The 16,373-nt window shown below is 46.6% G+C and overlaps 1 protein-coding gene across 1 annotated transcript in view; it reads left to right on the top strand.

Moving 5' to 3' along the window:
• Positions 1-3,056: 3,056 nt before the first annotated feature.
• ANKRD33B (ankyrin repeat domain 33B) overlaps positions 3,057-16,373 on the top strand; it is a 56,656-nt gene continuing 43,339 nt past the window's right edge. Inside the window, exon 1 of the mRNA XM_054578330.1 lies at positions 3,057-3,556. Coding sequence (XP_054434305.1) covers positions 3,191-3,556 — 366 coding nt within the window. The 5' untranslated portion in view covers positions 3,057-3,190. The remainder of the gene's footprint in view (positions 3,557-16,373) is intronic.

Below are 16,373 nucleotides of genomic sequence, written 5' to 3'. Positions count from 1 at the left end.
ACAGAAAAAAATTAAAAGGCATTTTTCATTCGTAAAAGCTAGTTCTCTCTGCAAATAGGACAACAAATTTGGAGAAGCAGCTTCTGCAAAGCAGTTTATATCATCAGGGTGAATGGATACTTTAATTTGAATAATAATGGGAGTTAACGGGTTATGCTAAATTCCAAACAAGTGCAAAGGTTTAAAATAACTCTAGCCCTGGAGGCGGGAGGCTGGTATTTTATGAATGATGGGGTGGGGGAGGGGCGGGGTTGCTCCACAGTTAGGAACCCCTCGGGGAGCACCTCTGCAGGGTCTTCACTTTTCCGGCCTCACACACAAACTTCCTGCAGTTTTGAAAGATCCTCCTGTTGTAGGTAGTACAGTGACAGGGCCTGCTCCAGGAATATGATCGAAGTAGTTCATTTTTTTAATAGCCTAAGGAACAATTTTTTCAACTACATCAACAAATTGTGTAATTGATATGTATGCCTTTAAAAAAGTATAAGTTAAAGTAGTTCATTGAAATTAAAAATTCTTGGATAAAATACAGGTTTTCAAAATGTTACCTGTAAAATCAGGATACGATTTTAAAGTTATCCTGAGTATTTTGGCAATTATGAGAAACTACTATCTTCCCTTATGGAGATTTTGTGCACATAATAAACAGATGTGGACTTAACTACCTACGCCTAATTTTGTGTTCTTTTAGCAATGCTGAAAAGCAATTGTTTTTGTGGTAGAAATACCTAGGATGGTTGAGAAGGTGGTCAGAGTCTGAACCTCAGGCCTCCAGAACCTCCGTGTTACAAGGTGCTGGGCAGTGGGTAGGGGGTGGTCACCAGGCATATTTCTGAATGAGGAAAATGATCAGCTCAGGTTTGGAGCTGTATCACTCACAGAACATTAGCTCTTACTTGGAAAGGACTGTCCCAGGAGTTTATCTTTAAAGAGAAAACCTCTTGAATGCCATTTGGACTCAACTTTCTAAGAAGAAAGGAGGAAGTGGTGCATTCTCAAGACAGAGCCCGAATTCCGTGTCTGAGTGACTGGGTGGTGAGGACCAAGAGGCTGGCCGGTGGGCCCCTCCAGGGCTGCAGCTGTCCAAAGGACCCCCGGCCCCACCCACCGGGGACCCTGTCACTGCCCCCTGAGGTTCTCACGTTAACACTGCACAGAGGCACAGAGCGGTTCCTGGCTGGGAGAGAGGTGCACCAGCAACCCCACGCCTGCGCTGGGAGGGGAGCGCTTCAACTTGTAAATCCCCTGACTTCACTTAAACCTCTGGAAAGGCTAAAGCAATGGTCAACCTTGAAAGGGGGGAAATTCCCACTGGGAATTTATGTAAATATGGCCAGTTACAGAAAAAAGTATAAAAAGCAAACCATGGTTTGGGCTATTTTTGGTTTCGGAAAGAAAACCCCGAGTAGAGAAGGAAGCCAGTCACTTCCAGCTGCGGGTGCGCTCAGGCATGGACTTGCCTTCAGCAGAAATGCTGTCCTCCCGGGCTCTGCAGAGGACACTGGAGGCCCCAGGGACCACTATGGCCTGACCAGTCCAGCTCCAGCGAGCAACGCCGGAGGCCAAAGCGGCCTCCCAGTTCACTCCTCGCTCCCCTCCCCCGCCTCGGGGTATTCGTGACTGTGTTTCCCTCTGCGGCCCACTGCTTGCCTACTCACGTTTGTCCCCATTTGGCATGTCCACACGTATTTTTTTTCACCTCTGTGCCCTGAAGTTTGGCAACCGGTGGGCACGATATCAACAGTGGTGGAAAAAAAAGGAAGGACCAGAGGGAGATGGAATAGGAGGGGTATAGTGTTTCCTCGGTGGTCTCAAGGTCTCTGAGCCCGCAATGTTTCCTGTCAAAGAGGCAGCACCCTCCCTCCCCCGACCCCGGGTCCAGGCTTGCGGTGCGTCATCACTACCGCGCCTCCATGCCCAGTCTTTCCACGGAGATCCATCTGCAACGGAGGCTAGGGCCTCCTGGCGGCGAATCCTTGCCCCCATCATCCGGACAGACCGAGAGAGCCTAAGCTCCAGCCAGGCGGGCGCTGGGGCGGGACCAAGGCCGTCGTCTTCGGCCTGGCCCCACCGCGGAGTCAGCGCCCTGTCCCAGGCTCATCTGGTTAATCCCTCTCGACTTCTAGTCCCTGGCACGGTGACATTGGGCAAGGGTGGGGGAAGGGGACCCTTTCACGGCTCTGGCCCGGAGCTGACTCTTTCCACCCAAAGGTTTCCCCCGAGGCCTGTGGACATGTGCCCGGAGTTGCTCTTTTAGGAGCAATATGCAAGCCACAGTTGGCCCGGGTTCTGCGTGACCTGGCTGGGGGAGGGGGTGTCTGCGGATCCTCTATTTCAGGTTGGGACTTCTCCGTGGCAGCTCGGAGTTTTCAGTTCAGAGGAGCACGTTCCCCAATACAGGCCTGGCTCCGGGCCCCCACGATGGACTCCCCCCGCCCCCCGCAACAACTTATCCTCGGTGTCCAGTGTGCCCCCGGCATTCGCTGGTCTTACACCCTGAGCGGAGATGACCCCGGAGCCTAGACTACAGGGGGAGGTGACAAATGGGTTCGAGGTCTCCGACGCTGAGAAACTCTCCCACCCTCTCCTGGAGCCCAGACGCCAAGGGCGGCGCCAGGCCCCTAGGGTTTGGATGTTCCTGACGTGCAATGCAAGCTCTGCCTACAGTGTTCCTCGACCTCCACCTTCCTCCTCACCCAGCGGCCGCTGGAGGTGAGGGCGGGGCTGATCGCCACCCTCGACACAGGCACTCGTTCGCGTTCTTCAGTTATTGCTTCTAGTTTTCCTGCGCATGCATTTCTCAGCTACGGGGCAAAAGAGCTGGTTGCACTGTCCCCGCAGGTGCTGAGAATCTTGGTTCTGCCGGGTTCTTAACTTTTGTCCAGAACGGTTCGCTTGGCTGGGGACCCGGGCGCGCGCCTGTGCCCGCCTCCCGCCAGTCCCCGCCCGCGCCGGCTACTGCTATTGGATGGCCCTCGCGGCTCCTCCCACCCCTAAGGGGTTGTCTCGGGTGTCAGCGACTTTTTAGTCTGCCACGCTGCTGCCAGGCACTCGTTTCTGCCAGCCTGGATCGCACAGAGCCCTGCTTTCTGGAACCTCGGGGGACAAGAGGAGGTGACCTCGGTACACTTCTCGAGTCCCCGTCTCCCGGCTCTCCTCCCGGTCCCCGGCCCGCGCCCCAGCCGACCGCATGGTGCTTCTGGCGGGGCCCGGGCCGGAGGGCGGCGGAGGGCGCTGCGTGTCTCCGCAGCCGCCGTCCTCACCTCGGGAAACGAAGACCAGTGAAGACCCCAGTGACTACGAGGAGTACGAGGACTTCTCGCGTCTGCCCGACACCCATAGCATCGCCTCGGACGACTCCTTCTACCCTACCCTGAGCGAGGAGGAGTACAGTGCCGGGAGCGTGGAGAGCATTCTCGAGGGAGTCCCAGAGGGCGTCCCGGAGGCGGCAACCCTTCTGCGCGCCGCCTGCGCCAACAACGTGGGGCTGCTGAGAGCGCTGGTGCGGCGGGGACCCCGCGCAGAGGAGGTGCAGGAGACCGATTCGAACGGCCGGGTAAGCGGGCGTTCCTGCAGAGTTCGGGTCCTCTCCTCCGTCCCTCCCAGTCCCTGCACCATGTGAATCCCGACTTTGACCAGGTCCCGCTGAGACTTTTCCACGGCAAAGAGTGCCGTTTTCTCGCTCTCTGAGCGTGGGGAGCAAGTGAAGCCTGCGGTGTACAGCCAGTCCCAGGCTGGGGCGGGGCAAGTTTGATTTGTCTGAGGTCACAGCAGGCGGGAGATGTCCCCACAGCGTCGCAGCCTTCTAGTCGCGCGCCCCGGGGGGCTCTCTGGTCCCTGAATCCCTCCTGGGGACTGTGCTGAGATCCGGGTTGGAAGCCTCTTGTTGGGATTCTTCAACCTGGGTCGCCTCTCACCATTACCTTCCTCGCCTAAAGGGGCACCCCCTTTCCCCCCAGCTCGCCAACTGTCCCCCACCAGCCCCTCGCCCTGCCCCTGCCCATTCTCTTCCACACCCGAGCTAATCGGCTCCTTTGGGCCACCCAGGTTTGGAGTTTCTTCCCAGATCTCTTGCTTATTCTCCTCACCCCACGTCTCTCTTTGTCTGGTGATCAGCGTGGTGACCAGCCAGTGTGATCTCCGACTTGGTGTCCTCAGGGCCACTGCCACGAGCCACTGCACTCTCTCGCCGCTGTTCCCCCCGACCCCACTCCGCGGGGCAGGCAGGGCGGGGGTGGGGATGGGGATGGGGAGAGATGCACGGGGTATCTGTGGGTTAGTTGTGTCAAGACTCAGAGACGGCAAGAATCGTTTAGAAAAAGAAAGAAAAAGTTGGCTTGCAAAAAGACTCCAGGACTGGCTCGCAGAGCGCAACCCATGAAGCACGTGGAGGGAAAAGTCACAGCGTGACCACAGTAGCCAAGTGTCCCCTAGTCTGTACTGTGCGGACAAGCAGCGGTCTCACCTGATTGTCACATTTCCCAGGTCCTGAGGGATATCTGCAGTCTCAGCATAGCACAAATCAGGAATGCAAGTGCTTTTGCTCAGGAGCCCACAGCTGACAGAAGACATGTGCTTTTTCGCTTGGGAACTGGTGGGACCCTGTGCCTTTGGTTTATCTCATGTGAACCAAAAACTTTTGGAGGCAGTGGCAGGCAGGTGCAGTGTGGTTGGATGTGGTGTGGCTCGGAGGGGGGAATGTGGGAGCTTAAGCTGGAGAGGCTGATGAGGGGCTGACCTGGGGTAACTGGGGGAGAAATAGGAAATGGGGATGCAAACTGGTTTCAGCATGCCACTGACCAACTTTGGGGCCACAGAACCCGCTCACTCACAGCCTTCAGGTTCCTATCTTAGTGGCACCTTCTTAGGGAGGTCTTTCCCTCTACCCCCTCTAAGCCAGAAGCACCGGGAGCTGGGTTAGGGCCATCCAGGAGTTCAGGGATTGAGAGTGGTTATTTGAGATATTAGGTGGTATTTGAGGAAAGGTGTAGAGAAGACATCTGGGGGAGAGCATCTAGGAAGAGGGAATGACAGGTGCAAAGTCTCCGAGGCAAGAGACCCTTGGGCCTGGTCTACAGTTACCATGATTAGTGACAGTTAAAACCTCACAGAAAGCCCTGGAGCAGGAGGGGTGTCCAGCCCGAGACCTGCAGGCCACAGTGGCCCAGGGTGGCTGTGAATGCGGCCCAACACAAAATGGTATATTTACTTAAAACACGAGATTTTTTGTTTTTGTTTTTGTTAGTGTTTGTGTGTTTAAATGTGTGGCCCAAGACAACTCTCCTTCTTCCAATGTGGCCCAGAGATACCAAAAGGTTAGACACCCCTGCCCCAGAGCTTTGGTAGGGTAGAGGGATAGTTGATTGCATTAACTACAGAATGCACACCTCGCAGGTACAGCCCACAGCCAGTTTCCTGGAAGAAAAATGTCTGTAAAAGGTTTGACAGCTTTTCTGAGCTGTATTTGTTGAGCTGCTGGTTTCTGGTCAGTTGAGAAAGGGGGACTGCCTGAGTGGACAGATATTTCATTGGGTTTGAGTAACTAAGGTTCAGATGTGTTTTTGTTTACAAAAATACATTCTTTCCTGGTCCTGAGATTGGTAGAGTATTAACTGTGTCTCAGCACACAATTTTTCTTCTAAAATATGTATTGCTCTAAAAGGATTGCATAATTTAATATGGAACATGCAAATATTTGTCAAATAATTCTCCAGTAACAAAGTGTGCTCTTGCTGGCTTTCAGATTGATGGTGGTTTTTTCTCTTTGAATTATGGAAGTGAAAGCTGTCATAATTCTTTTTCTTAATTCTTCTTTTCTACTTACTGTCTCTGGAGGTTCACCTTTACGGTGGGGACATCTCTGCGGACAGCCCAGCGACCGAAAGAAGTGTTTGTGCTGTCTTCATTGTTCAGAGGGCAGCTGGAATGCCAGGCAGCTCTTGAACCAAATTAAGTCCAATTCTGCTAAATTTAAGATATTGCACTCCTTTCTTGAAGTATGTAAGTCTTCTCAGGCATGTTTAAATCCCAGGACCTCCAGGAAATATTTTAAAAGTCCCTCCACCCATTTGCTCTAATGACTAGCAAAGTCTACCATACACCCAGTATGGGAGGTGTCTCCCCTTACTCCTGAGGGGCTTCGGTGTGTTATTAATGTGTACTTCTGAGTGGGACCTTTATCTCGGCAGATACCTGAGAAATTTTGTTGTTGGTGGTGGTTTTTCGAAGGTTACAGAAGAGGCATAAACTTTGGACTTGTCTCTCCCTAAAATGAGAACCGAGTTGTTTGGAGTTCACATCCAGCCCTTCCACATTTTCCAGGCCTCAGCACCGCAGGCCTGCTTGTGCGCTAGTTAGTGCAGAAAGTGAGTTCCAGCCTCACGCCTCCATACATGTGTTGAGGGCCATCAAGCATAGGGAAAGGAGAAGAGAAGGGAGACTGGGGCTCAAGGGCTGGTGCAGAGAAGTGTGTTAGCAGAAGTGAGCCGGGAAAAACCTGGGCTTGTAGCGGCCAGGCTGACAGATGTCGGCCTCTTCCTCCTCCGCTGACCGTGGCTGGGGTGCCCTGGGCCCAGTAGCAATGGACAGGCCCATGTGTTTTTCATTTTTTTAATGGACTTAATTTTTTCTAGAGCAATTTTAGGTTCACAGCAAAATTGAGGGGAAAGTATACAAATATCCTATATACCCCTGTCCCAACACATGCACAGCCTCTCCCATTATCAATGTCCCCACCAGAGCAGTACATTTGCTGCAATCAATGAATCTACAATACATTGACGCGTCATTATCACCCAAAGTCCATAGTTTGCATTGTGGTTCATTCTTGGTATAAATTCCATGGGTTTGGACAAATGTATAATCTATAGTCATCATTATATCATTAAAAGTATCCCGTGTGTTTTCATATAAGTGTATCAGTTATCTATGGCCACAGAAATGCTGCATAACAAATAACTGAAACCTTGTGAGTGTATATAGCAGCAAACGTTTTGCTAAGGGTGGCCCAGCTTAGCTGGTCCTGGTCTTACATTCCGCTGGGGTCAACTGCAGATGGCAGGACCAGGAAGGGCTTGGCTGCAGTGACTGCACCATGTGGTCTCTCATTCTCCAGCAGATGGGCCTGGGCTCATTCTCCATGACAGAGCAGGGTTCCACGACAGCAAGTAGAGCCAGTAAAATTCAGTGCCACTCCTGCTGAAGCAAGTTACAAGACCACGCCCAGATTTACCCTCTTAAGTGTGAATTTTATTTTGTTTGTATAGGACATTATTCACTAACCATAATGTTTATTTGTTTATTTAAAATTTATTTTTATTAAGGAAAATTGTAGATAGGTATCCAACTAGGGGGTACCAAAATTCTTCCATCCTAATCTCTAGCATCAATGAGCATCAGCGCCCAAAGGCCTGCTTTGATTTTGATGGGAAGGGGTACATTGAATTGCCGCTTTTTGTGTTTGTGTTGATGAAGTTTTCAGAAGTCTAGGACCACCATCACAGGATTTGGAGCTAGAAGAGATTTTAGGGGTTATTGGTCCCCATCATTTTGTGGTTGATGAAAGTGGGGCTCAGAGAAGAGGGTGTCTAGAGTATTGGAGAGCTGGGTTCTAGAACACCCCTGAAGCTGCTGCCGATGCTCCTTTAAACCAGCATGGGTCTCTGAGGGGCTTCTACGCATTCCACCTTTGCCTCCTGGCTGCACCTGAGAAATGGGCCAGCTATGAATTTGGTTGGGATGATTTTGAACATCCGCTATCTTTTCCATCTTATGCTTGTAAAGGAAGACTAATGGGAGAGGTATTATGAAAAATCTAAAACAATAATAGGGTATATGAACTTTTTTGGAATCCCATTTATTCACCTAACATTCATATCAGTATACTATGCAGGCTATTATTCAAAACTGTTTTGAATGACAACTTCTGGTAGATATGGTTATACTCCAGGAAAAGTTCTAAGTATTATTTAACTAATTGTAAATTACTAAAATTCAAGCCCTCCTAGCAGATTCTGAGACTGGTAACTTTTTAGTAATTACAGGATTACTCAGCTTTTCTCTTTCTTCCCAAATCTGTTATGGTAACCTTTCCTTTTCTGGGAAATTCCCATTTTTTCTAAGTTCTAAAGGTTAATAATGTATGACATTTTTATAGTTCTCTTTTTAAGTTCTGCTATAATTGTGTTATATCCCATTTTTCTTTTTTTAAACAAAATTTTAAAAAAGATTTTATTTGTTTATTTTTAGAGAAGGAGGGAAACATTAATGTGTGGTAGTCCCTCATGCGCCCCCTGCTGGGGACCTGGCCCACAACGCAGGCCTGTGCCTTGATGGGGACTCAAGCGGCCCGGGGTTACTTCACAGGCCTCGCTGAATCCACGGAGCCACACCAGCCAGGGTGTTTTTCTATATTTTTGAAATTGTGCTGTTTCCTTTTTGTGACAGATATTTTCAAAAATATCTATTTTATTCGGATTTTGCTTTGGACCTGCTTCTTTCTTCACTATGTCATCAATTTTTCGTTTTCTTTTTCTTATTTTTTCTTTCAGGTTAATTCTCCCTGTAACTTTTTCTCAAAGTATCACTTCTTTTTCCCACAAATTTTGATATATAGTATTTTAGTATTGTTCTGTTCTAATTACATTATAACTTCCTTTTTTTAACCTAGAAGTTACTTAGAATTACTTTAAAAGATTTTTAAATATATATTTGAAGCTTTATTAAAATAATTTTTAAACTGAATTCAGAGAATATGGCCTGTGTGATATTTCTTTGGTATTTCTTGAGTCTGCTCAAGAAATACAGCCTGCTGGGCCAGTGATTCTAAATCTTAACCATGTAGTATTCTATGACTTCTCCAAATTAAGTCAAAACAGTTACATATGTAAAAACAATATGTAATTTCCTTTAATTAAAAGAAATAAGAAGGATTTAGAGACGTTATTAAAATATGTAAACAAAGAAAATACGTTTTATTCAGGATGCTTGGGAAGTCGTTCATTTAAACAATCTGGTGGAATGTATGGTGTGTGTACACGTGTGTGTGTGATGAGGTTAGATTTTGACATGAAGTAAGATATTAAGAATATTTGATGCATACATATAATAATTTGATTTGATACATAAAGAATTTAAAAGAGACGATATTTTTAAATGGTGTTCCTGAATTTGAAAGACAGTTGCAGGTGGATTTTACTTATTTCTACTAAATCGAGTAAATGTGAAATCCCAAGTGACTATTGGGTTAGCAGCGGAATTGGATTGGGGTGAGGGATTCGAGAGTAATTTCAAAGTAACATAAAAACAAGTGCTTCCAAAGGCATATTTAAATCAGCTGTGAATATTCCAGTCCCAAGTAGGCATGTGATGGGAGGGAGAATTGGGCAATTGTCCCTGGCTTCTGTTTCTGAGATTTAAGTCTTGAGTGAGAGACCACCCCTGGTGAAGGATGGTCCAGCTGAGAGGTGCAGGCAGGCGGTGGGAGGGAGGCTGATGAAGAGGCAGGGGCAGTGCTCATGGGAGGTGCCCAGTAAAGGGCATTATATAAATTTATGGTAGCACATTTTCTGAGGCAAGGGAGGGTCCATGAAGTTGGTTTAAAAACTAAAGGAAAACAGGAGAATTAGGCTGAGTGAAAAAAGACCATCTCAAAGGATTATGTGCTGTGTGATTTCATTTACATAGAGATGGAGAACAGATTAGAAGTTGCCTGGGTTAGGGCTTTGGGGAGAGGGGTGGGTATTAGTTACTCTGACAAGATAGCAGGAAGGGAGGGACCTCCTGGTAATGGAAGAGCCTCGCCTCTTGATTGTGGTTGTGGTTACAGGGAGCTATACGGGGGGTTAAAAGGGCTCCACAGGGAACCACAGACACATGCGCATACGCACATATATGAGGTAACATCGGAACAAGCTCTGTGCCTGTAGCAATGTCCATTTCATCGTGGTGCTCTTGTGCTGTCGGTTATGCAAAATGGTGGCATCGGGGAGGATGGCAGAAGGGGCAACTTCCTGTGGGTTGATCACTATTTCAAAATCAGAAGTTTAATAAAAATGAAGGAGGGCAACTCTTAAAAATAGTTAAAATGGTAAATTGTATGTTACATGTATTTTACTCCAATAAAAAATTGGAAAACAGTGAAAGAAGGTATGGATTACCTTTTATCCGCAGCCCTACCTTTGTGAATAGATTCCCTTTGGGGAACGAAAGCAGGATCAGACCCAGTTAATATGTGAGACTGGGATACTCTGGGAATATTGGCAGTTTGAACCATTGCTACTAAATATCACCTAAAAGCTTTTCCCAAATGCAGGATCCCAGGCCCTTCCCTAGACAGACTGGACCAGAAGCAACCCTTAATGCAGGTTTGAGATGATTGTCTTGTACACTTGTCTGAAGGGCTCCAGAACATTTCTCAGAACAGAAAACAAGTTTGGTGCCCAAGACGGCAGTCTTAGGTTGGTTATATGATCCTGGACAAGTCACGTGATCTTTCGATCCACAGTTTTCTTAAATTCCCATCTAGAAAATGGGGACGTTTATGATGAGGAAAACAGTGCTTGACAGAGGCTCCAGGCAGAATAAATTAGTACATATATACAGTGCATGCCACAGCATAGGCACTCAGTGAGGGGAGCTGCTGTGTCTGTGGGTGAATTAATCTGAAGATGGTTTTCCATTTCAGTCAAGGGAAAAGGCAGAAGCCAATGTTTAACTAAAGAGGAGCTATCAAGAAAATATCATGTCTACTTGGACATGATATTTTGTAACCATACAAATGTGGAAAGAGGTTAGAGCTCCTCTTAAGTGTTCAGACTACAGGGAAAGTGACTGTTGGTGCTGTGGGTGCAAATGAAGCCAGGGAGTGAGGAGAGGGGAGAAGGAGCAGAGAAGGGTGCTAGGACCACATCTTGGCATATCTTGGGAGCACCTATGAGTACAGTGGGTGGCAGCCAGGATGCTGCCTTGGGAGTGGAAGCAGTCTGAGGCTCGGAGGAGAATGAGAAAGATCCAGACTCTTGAATGTTGAGGAGGTAGAGCATTTCAAGGAGAGGAAGGATTGCCCGCAGGCCAGGGATTGTCACAGGGCTTTTTTCTTACAAGCCTTCTTTCTTTCTTTCTTCAAATTTTCCATGGGTAATAGTTAATACAAAGAGCCCTGAGGTCAGAGCCCCGGTCCACTCTGGGGCTCTCAGGGCCTGATTTGCTCACTTGGTTCTGCTATAAATAAGCAGAGCAGTAGGTTCACAAAGTGTCTGTTTCTTAACATTGTCAAGCCAGACATTCCAAAGGGCCTGGACCTCCCTGCTCCTATCAGGAAGATCAGTCTGTATCCCTTCCTTCTAGACCCTCCAGCTTTTGTATTTGAAAACCTGAGGGGCAGAGTCATGTGCTAAAAATAGCAGTGATAACATAGCCCCTGAGTCAGTTTCGCTAGCGCTGCCGAGTTAGGCTTTTTTCGTTGGTGTTAGATAACGGGAGGGCTTCTGGGAAATGACATCCATTTACAGCAGCACCAGCGTACAGCAGGATCAGTGGAAGGGACTTTGACGCCTGGTTTCTGCATCGTGGAGTCCTTTTTTTTACTTGGAGATGCATCTCCCTGCTCTGACTGTCATGCTTCAGAGGATCTAGGTGGTTGGGAACCTGTTTCATCTTCAGCGAAAAGGAACAAAAGAGGCACCATGGAGCAGGGGAACAAGTGACTGTCATGTCTTGTCACTCACACATCCTGCTTTGATGAAGAGTGGGCTGCAACAGGCCACCTTTGAGGCTCCCAGGCTTATGCTCCGTGCTCTATCATGGGTGGCGAGGCTTTTTCCACAGGCACGTATTAGCTTTATAGGAGCATCAACTCATTCCAGTCAGCCCAGAACGGAGAGTCCCGCATCCCAGGAAATCCCTGTGCAAACCAGGGTAGTTTGTCCCCTTACCTGTGAAGGTCACTTTTGCGTTGGGACCATATATAAAGTGTCATATCAGTGAGCTGAAACACCCACAGATGATAGAACTCCTCCTTTAGCAAAATCTGGAAACCCAACTTCGGAGGAAAGCTATTAAGTTGTACCATCTGGGAGCATATCCACTGAAACAGAAGCATTTGCCTTTGTTGCTTCGAGTGGACTGTTATCACACAAGAGAGCTATCACTTAGGCAGACAGAGGACAGACGCATCTGGTGGGGAGGGTTTGGGAGGCAGGGGACCACTTAATCAGGGAGGGCCCATGGGGGCAGGGTTGGGAGTGGGGGGTTAAGTCTCCACTGCTATACACTAAAAGGGAATAAATACATTTCTCTAAAAAATTTAGTTACTTAAAATGCACCAGGGAAACTGTGGTAAATTGTAATAGAAATCATTACAATTTTTCTTTGGTATAAACAAATCTAAATCCATTGGGTTGGTTTAGAATGAGGCACAAATGTATAGAGTTAATTAAAAAAACACCCTTATCTGTTAAAGACAGTGACTTACAATTATTAACTCTATTAATAATTTTATTAGATCCAGAAATACTTAAGATACTATTAACTGTAAAAATTTGCTAATGTTAATTCAATGAAAATAACTGAATAACATATCAACCTTTTGTTTGCATCTGGCAAGTTGACCTGTCAGTTTGCAAATGGCTTGATTTCTTTTCTGTTCTCTTTTCTTCTTTCTCTTCTTTCCTTCTTTCTTTCAACATTTTATTTATTTGTTTTTAGAGAGTGGGGAAGGGAGGCAGAAAGAGAGGTAGAGAAACACTGATGTGAGAGAGAAACATCAATTGGTTGCTTTCCTCATGCACGCTGACTGGGGACCAAACCTGCAACCCAGGCGTGTGTCCAGACCAGGAATCGAACAGGCGACATTTCACCTTGTGAAATGATGCTCAAAACAAACTGAGCCACCTGGTCAGTGCTTGATTTTGACATAAGGGTTTTTAAGAAATTCATGGTGGCTGTGTTTCCTTATCAATAGCAGGAGTACTTTAGAAAAATGTCTCTGTAAAAAGGAAAAAGGCTCCCCCACCCCAAGAATGGATATTCCTGAATATTTTCTATTAAAACATATTGTAATCCTTTCGGTCCACTATGGCAGAATACCATACATACACTGATGGCTTATAAACAACAGACATCTATTTCTCATAGATCTGAGGGTTGAGAATTTTAAGATAAGGGTGCTGGCAGATGCGTTGTCTGGTGACAGCTGACTCCCTGGTTCACAGATGCTTGTCTTCTCTCAGTGCCTTCACATGGCAGAAGCATTATAAGCTTTCAAATTCTAAGTGATGGGAAATGCCCCAAATGCAAAGTGAAAGGAAGTAATTTGAAAGGGAAAGCATCCCCATGATGGAGGATGTCCACCTCCATGACACAATCACTCCTAAAGGCCCCACCTCCTAACCTCATCACATTGGGGGTTAGAATTTCAACATGGGCATTTTGGGGTGTGCATTCAGTCTGTAGCAAAACAATATCCAATGCTGAAGGAGTAATTAAATTACGTATTTGAAACATCTTTCCTGTTGCAGAAGAGGCATATAATTTTTCAGTATTTGAATAGAACTACACGTGCATGATTTTCACTCAAAAAATCCCAAGCTTGCCTTGTCTGGGTGGCTCAGTTGGTTGGAGCATCATCCTGTACACAAAAGGTTGGGAGTTCAATTCCTGGTCAGGGCACATATCAATACCTAGGTTGTGGGTTTGATAACCCGTTGGGTTGCATAGGGGAGGCAATTGGTTGATGTTTCTTTCCCACATTATGTTTCTGTCCCCAACCCCCTTCCTCTCTCTCTAAAATCAATGAAGATATCCTCAGGAGAGGATTAGAAAAAAAAAATATCCCAAGATCTTTACCTGGGAAATTGGATGGGTTCACATATAGATGATCTCCTTCTCTGAAAATACAGAAGTCTACTCTTCTGTGATTTAAAAAAAATGTTTAAATGAATATAATTAAATAATTGAGGTAGTAGAATGTATAGAAATAGAAAAAAAATTTTCAAGAGAGCTAATTTAAGCCTTTAAAGTTCTAAGTGATAGGAAATGCCCCAAATGCAAAGTAAAATGAAATAATTTGAAAGGGAAAGTAAAGAAAAACGAATGTGTTAGAAACAGCTGTTTTGGTATATAATTTACATACCACACAATTCACCCATTTAAAGTGCACAATTCAGTGGGTATTGTTTTTTTAGCATATTCACAGCTACATGCAAAGATCAGAACAATTTTAGAACATTTCCGTGCCCTCAGAAAGAAGCCTTGTCGTCTTCAGCTATCACCCTCTACCCCCCCAGCACCTCCAGCCCTGAGCAACCACGGATCTATTTTCTTTCTTCACATTATTTGTAACAGGATTTTGATGGAAGAACTCAATTTGTGTAACTTCATGTCCACCTCTCTTGACATTATACTCCATAAATGAATAAATGAAACATTCACTTCACCCCAGGAAGTGTCAGCCATGTGCAAGACAGTGAATGTCACACATGATGGTTCTACCTTCAAGTGTCTCACTATAAATTTCCTATGAATTACCATGTATGATAAGGAATTAAGTTTTTAGAAAGTGTGCAGAGCCCCAAGCCTGAGCCATTTCACGTTGAGTGCTGGGCCCCGGTGGTCCTCTTATTCATCTCTGCTTGGGCACCTGGGAACTCACCCCAGGCCTTGAATCTGACCCCCTGGAGTGGGGTCAGCACTCTGTCCAACACACCCTGCAGTGGCTCCCTGCAGCTCGCCTTCAAGAACCTCCTGTGGATTGCATGTGCATCTTCTGATTAATGGTACAGCTCAGCCTTGGAGTTTTCCTCTTCTTCCTAAGGGGTCCTGGTTTTCTGTTTTGAGGAAAAGGTGAAGGTCGGTGTCCTCCAGCTTGTTTGACCCTTCACTGTTCCTTCTTCTGGCTGTGTATTTTTGGGGTTGGGGAGATGAGTAGCTGTGTCGAGAGCAGGACCTGACTGGTTTTGCCCTTGACTCGATCTCTGGCGAGGGCCTTGGGAAATACCCGGTAAAGGTTTACGTCTGTATCTCCTGTTGTTCCTGTCTCCCTGGAGAACCCTGATTCACACATTCCTTTGGGAATATTACCTGCTAGCAGCGCCCCCCCCCCCCCAGCTTGTACAGCTGATGCCAGCTCTTGGCTGGGAACCACTTTCCTGAACCTGCGTTTGAGGTTCAAGTGCAGGGTTTCTCCTGCTAACCTCCCAGCATGTTATACTTTGCATGATAGTAGCACAACTTACTACTCCTTCCCACACATTTTGGCATTGTTTCTCTTGCCTCCAAGGGCAACTCTGTGAGTGTGCAACCTGTGCAGGCCCAGTATCCTGTGCTTAAAAGCACCCAGTCATTGCTGCGATGCTCTGCTGTCGCTGCCTTAAAATTAATGATTTTGAACTGGGGGTCCTGCATTCTCATTTCACACAGGGGCTGCCAATTGTATAGCTGACTCGGGTTGCCTCCATGACTCTAGTGGCCCCTATGTGCAACCTTGGAGCCAGCCCGGCCTCCCTTACCTCCACATCCAGCCACTTTCCAAGCACTGCACAGTGCCTGGCGATGGCCTGTCACTTTTCATTGGGGTCTCACTGCCTCTCTAACTTGGGGCTTTGAGATGTCTTACTTGAACAAATACTGTACTTTCTCTGTGGTTTCCTGCGTTTGGACACTTTCCAGTCTAGTCTGCTACCACTTCTGGATTATTTTCATATGTGTGGCTTGTATTACAAAAGTATCATCTTTGCAAAGTCTTCTTTCTCCACAATGGTGTTTCAAATACCTGATTTTCCACTGCCTCCCTCTGTGTTGCAAAGCCGGGCCCCCACAGCCTTGGCAGATCCTTATTCTCCTTGGAACACACACTGCCCCCTGTCGGTACTGCAAGTCCATCTCAGATGTCACCTTCCCCATGGACCTCTCCCATGCCCTTTTTTGGATGGCTTCTCTGACTTTGGACTCCCATTTGCAACTTGTTTCAGAAACTCCTTTCCTTCTGTTTCATTTTATAATGATTATTTGATATTTTCTATCTCTAAACTTGATAAACTTCATGAGCAAAGATCCTTAGCATCATTGTTTATGTCCTCTTCAGTCTAGTAGAGTCTGTTGCACACAGTAGCTTATTGGATAAAATTGGGATATTGTGTTTTGCTGCTAGTTATATACCCTTGATTTTAAACATATGTAAAAATACAGTTTTAGGTCTTACACTTAGGTCTTTAATAATTTTGAGTTAACTTTTGTGGATGGTGTAAAATACGGGTCCAATTTCATTCTTTTGCATATGGCTATATAGTTTTCACAACACCATTTACTGAAGATATTATCCTTTCCCCATTGTGTATTCTTGGTGCCTTTGTCTAAAATTAATTGACCGTACGGGC

This window comes from Pteronotus mesoamericanus, unplaced genomic scaffold (genome assembly GCF_021234165.1).
Source record: "Pteronotus mesoamericanus isolate MK-2021 breed Mesoamerican mustached bat unplaced genomic scaffold, CSHL_Meso_final contig_50, whole genome shotgun sequence".
Taxonomy (NCBI): Eukaryota; Metazoa; Chordata; class Mammalia; order Chiroptera; family Mormoopidae; genus Pteronotus; species Pteronotus mesoamericanus.
Note: the sequence above shows the minus strand (reverse complement) of the source record. Positions and strands in the feature narration are given on the sequence as shown.